At 53.9% G+C, this 2,550-nt stretch overlaps 1 protein-coding gene across 1 annotated transcript in view; it reads left to right on the top strand.

Moving 5' to 3' along the window:
* Positions 1–2,550, top strand: part of Pdxk (pyridoxal kinase) — a 25,752-nt gene that overhangs the window by 7,884 nt on the left and 15,318 nt on the right. The window contains exon 2 of the mRNA XM_021205444.2: positions 2,043–2,097. Coding sequence (XP_021061103.1) covers positions 2,043–2,097 — 55 coding nt within the window. The remainder of the gene's footprint in view (positions 1–2,042; positions 2,098–2,550) is intronic.

The raw sequence follows: 2,550 nt of genomic DNA, 5'->3' as shown, positions 1-2,550 counted from the left end.
TTTTTGTTTTTTCAAGACAGGGTTTGTCTGTGTAGCCCTGGCTGTCCTGGAACTCACTCTGTAGATCAGGCTGGCCTGGAACTCAGAAATCCGCCTGCCTCTGCCTCCCGGCCTGGCCCATCTTCCTATTGGTGGTATCTGCATTATGTATGAGGTGTGTTTCCTTGGGGTCTTGTTCAGTGGTCCTGGCCTGGCATTAATATAGAGTGGATTTTAGGTGGGGACCTGGACTAAGAGGAGCTCTGGTTCTAGGGATAGCCACCTGACGATGGAGAAGAGTATGTGGGGGGGGGATTGAGGGAGGAAGGGAGACCCTCTGGCAGGCGGACCACCCAGAAGCTGCTAAGTGTGAGGAAGCAGAGAAGTAGAAAAGGCAAGAGGAGAAGCCTCTAGCTCTGCATCCCACGGGGCGGGCCTGAAAGTGGCTTCTGGTTGGTCTGGGCCATCTAGGCCATCCTTTGCCTCTTTCATTTTAGTATGTAGAGGAAAGGTCCCTATGTGTGTGGTTGCCGGTATGCATGGGGAGGGCCCAGAGATCAACGCTGAGTGCCATTCTCCAGCTGTTTTACCCTTAAAAAGGATTGGTTTACGTACCAGTGTCTGAGTATGCGGCTTACCTGGGTATGAAGTCTCCTGGAGTCACCCCCTCTCTCATTCTTGGCCTGTTCCTATGAGGCGAGGTGTCCCTGAACCTGGGGCACATTTTGTTTTGTTTTGTTTTGTTTTGTTTTTTTTCTCAGCCAGGCTAGAAGCCAGCAAGCCCCAGCAACCCTGGCTCAATCCCCCAAGAAGCTGGAGTTGGTTACAAGTGTGTACAGAACACCAAGCTCCTTACAGTGGGTGCTGGCATCTAAACACTGGTCTCTGTGATTGCACAGGAAGCATCTCTAACTGCTGAACCCTGTCCCCAATCCCCTCCTTATTTTTTGAGGCAGGATCTCTAACTAGCCCCAAGTTCACCAATTAGGCTGGGCTGGCTGGCCACAGCCCCAGGAACCCTTCCCAGCACTGGACTTGTGGGCCAACACTGCCATACGAGGCTTGGTTTGTTTTTGTTTTTGTTTTTGTTTTTCAAGACAGGAAATCTCTGTGTAGCCCTGGCTACCCTGGAACTCTCTTGGTAGACCAGGCTGGCCTCGAACTCAGAGATCTGCCTTCCTCTGCCTCCCAAAGGTTGCGATTAAAGGCGTGCAACACCACAGACCACAAACTAGGACTTCTAGTTTGTTATAGAGATTGAATTCAGGTCCTCCTGCTCACACGGAAAACACTTCATTGACTGTATTGCACCGGCGTGGCCTCTTATTTTAAAATAAAAGGTTTTTGCTCTCAGTGATGGCTTTAGGTACATTCTGAGGTGCACATCCGTTTGGTTTTGTGAGCTGTCTGTGTGCTGAGGATGAACAGCTGACCACATCGAGCCTTTGCCCCAGGGTGTCTCAGGAGGCCCATTTGTCACATCTGGATGACTCCCACAAGAGCTATGAGAGGCCATTCAGAGAGGCAAACTGCTCAATACATGCGGTTGTTCTTGGGGGCCTCGGCCCTGACGTGAGACCTCCTTTCCCTGGTTGACGAGGAAGGAGGAAGAGTTTGCCGGCTGGTGCGGTAGAGGCCGGTTAGGTTGACCCGCCCTGCTAGGACTGGCTCTTACCCCACCAGGGGTGGGTCTGGACACTAACACGGCCTTGTTTGCTAACTGGACAGGTGCTTGCGGGGGGGGGGGGGCTTTCTTTGTCCACCAGTGAGTTCTTTGGGGAGGCTGCATAAATCCTTCAGTGCATGAAGGCAGGGGGGAGGGGTCTCTCCACCCTGGCCTTTTGGGTAATTTTCCTGAGTGACCGAACCAAGGAGACCCATGGTCAGGCTTGTGTGGCCTTAAAATGCAAATATCTGGCTGGCTTGGCCAGGGGTTCGTGTTCCCACCCTGCTGTCCTCCTGCCTGGGGGTCTCTGCCACCCTCCTCAAGTTGGAGGGGACCCCTTCCCTGGGTCCTAGGGGTCACAGAAGGACACTGTCACGCTCTTCTGCTTGTCCTGCAGGTTTTGGGACTTGAGGTTGACGCCGTGAACTCTGTGCAGTTTTCAAACCACACAGGTAGGACTTCGAGGTGGTCGTCATGGTGGACCTGAGCTTGGCCTCTAACCTGGTGGAGTAGTCACCACTCCTTGAGGTGGGCATGGGGGAGTGGGGGGTGGCTCCCAGAAGGGCCACTCTGTGCAGGGTGGACCCTCACACCATGTCGATCTGCGTGCCCACTGTTCTGGAGCTGACAGGTGGGAAAGCTCTCTTTGCCTCAGCTTCCTCCTCTGCTAAGCTGGCAGCCATGGCACCTGCTGTGGTAGGGGAGCTGAACAGGTAAGTCCCAGCGAATGCCACTGTGTCCTCCTGCAGTTAGCTGGTGACCTGCATGTATGTGTGCTTCTCCACTGTGGCAATACCTTGTGCGTGGGAGAGCCTCTGTGTGGCTCCAGACTTGGTTGGCCCCAGCACCAGGGGAAGGGTTGTGTGTGTGTGTGTGTGTGTGTGTGTGTGTGTGTGTGTGTGTGT

This window comes from Mus pahari, chromosome 9, assembly GCF_900095145.1.
Source record: "Mus pahari chromosome 9, PAHARI_EIJ_v1.1, whole genome shotgun sequence".
Taxonomy (NCBI): Eukaryota; Metazoa; Chordata; class Mammalia; order Rodentia; family Muridae; genus Mus; species Mus pahari.
This window is presented reverse-complemented; position numbering and strand designations above follow the sequence as displayed.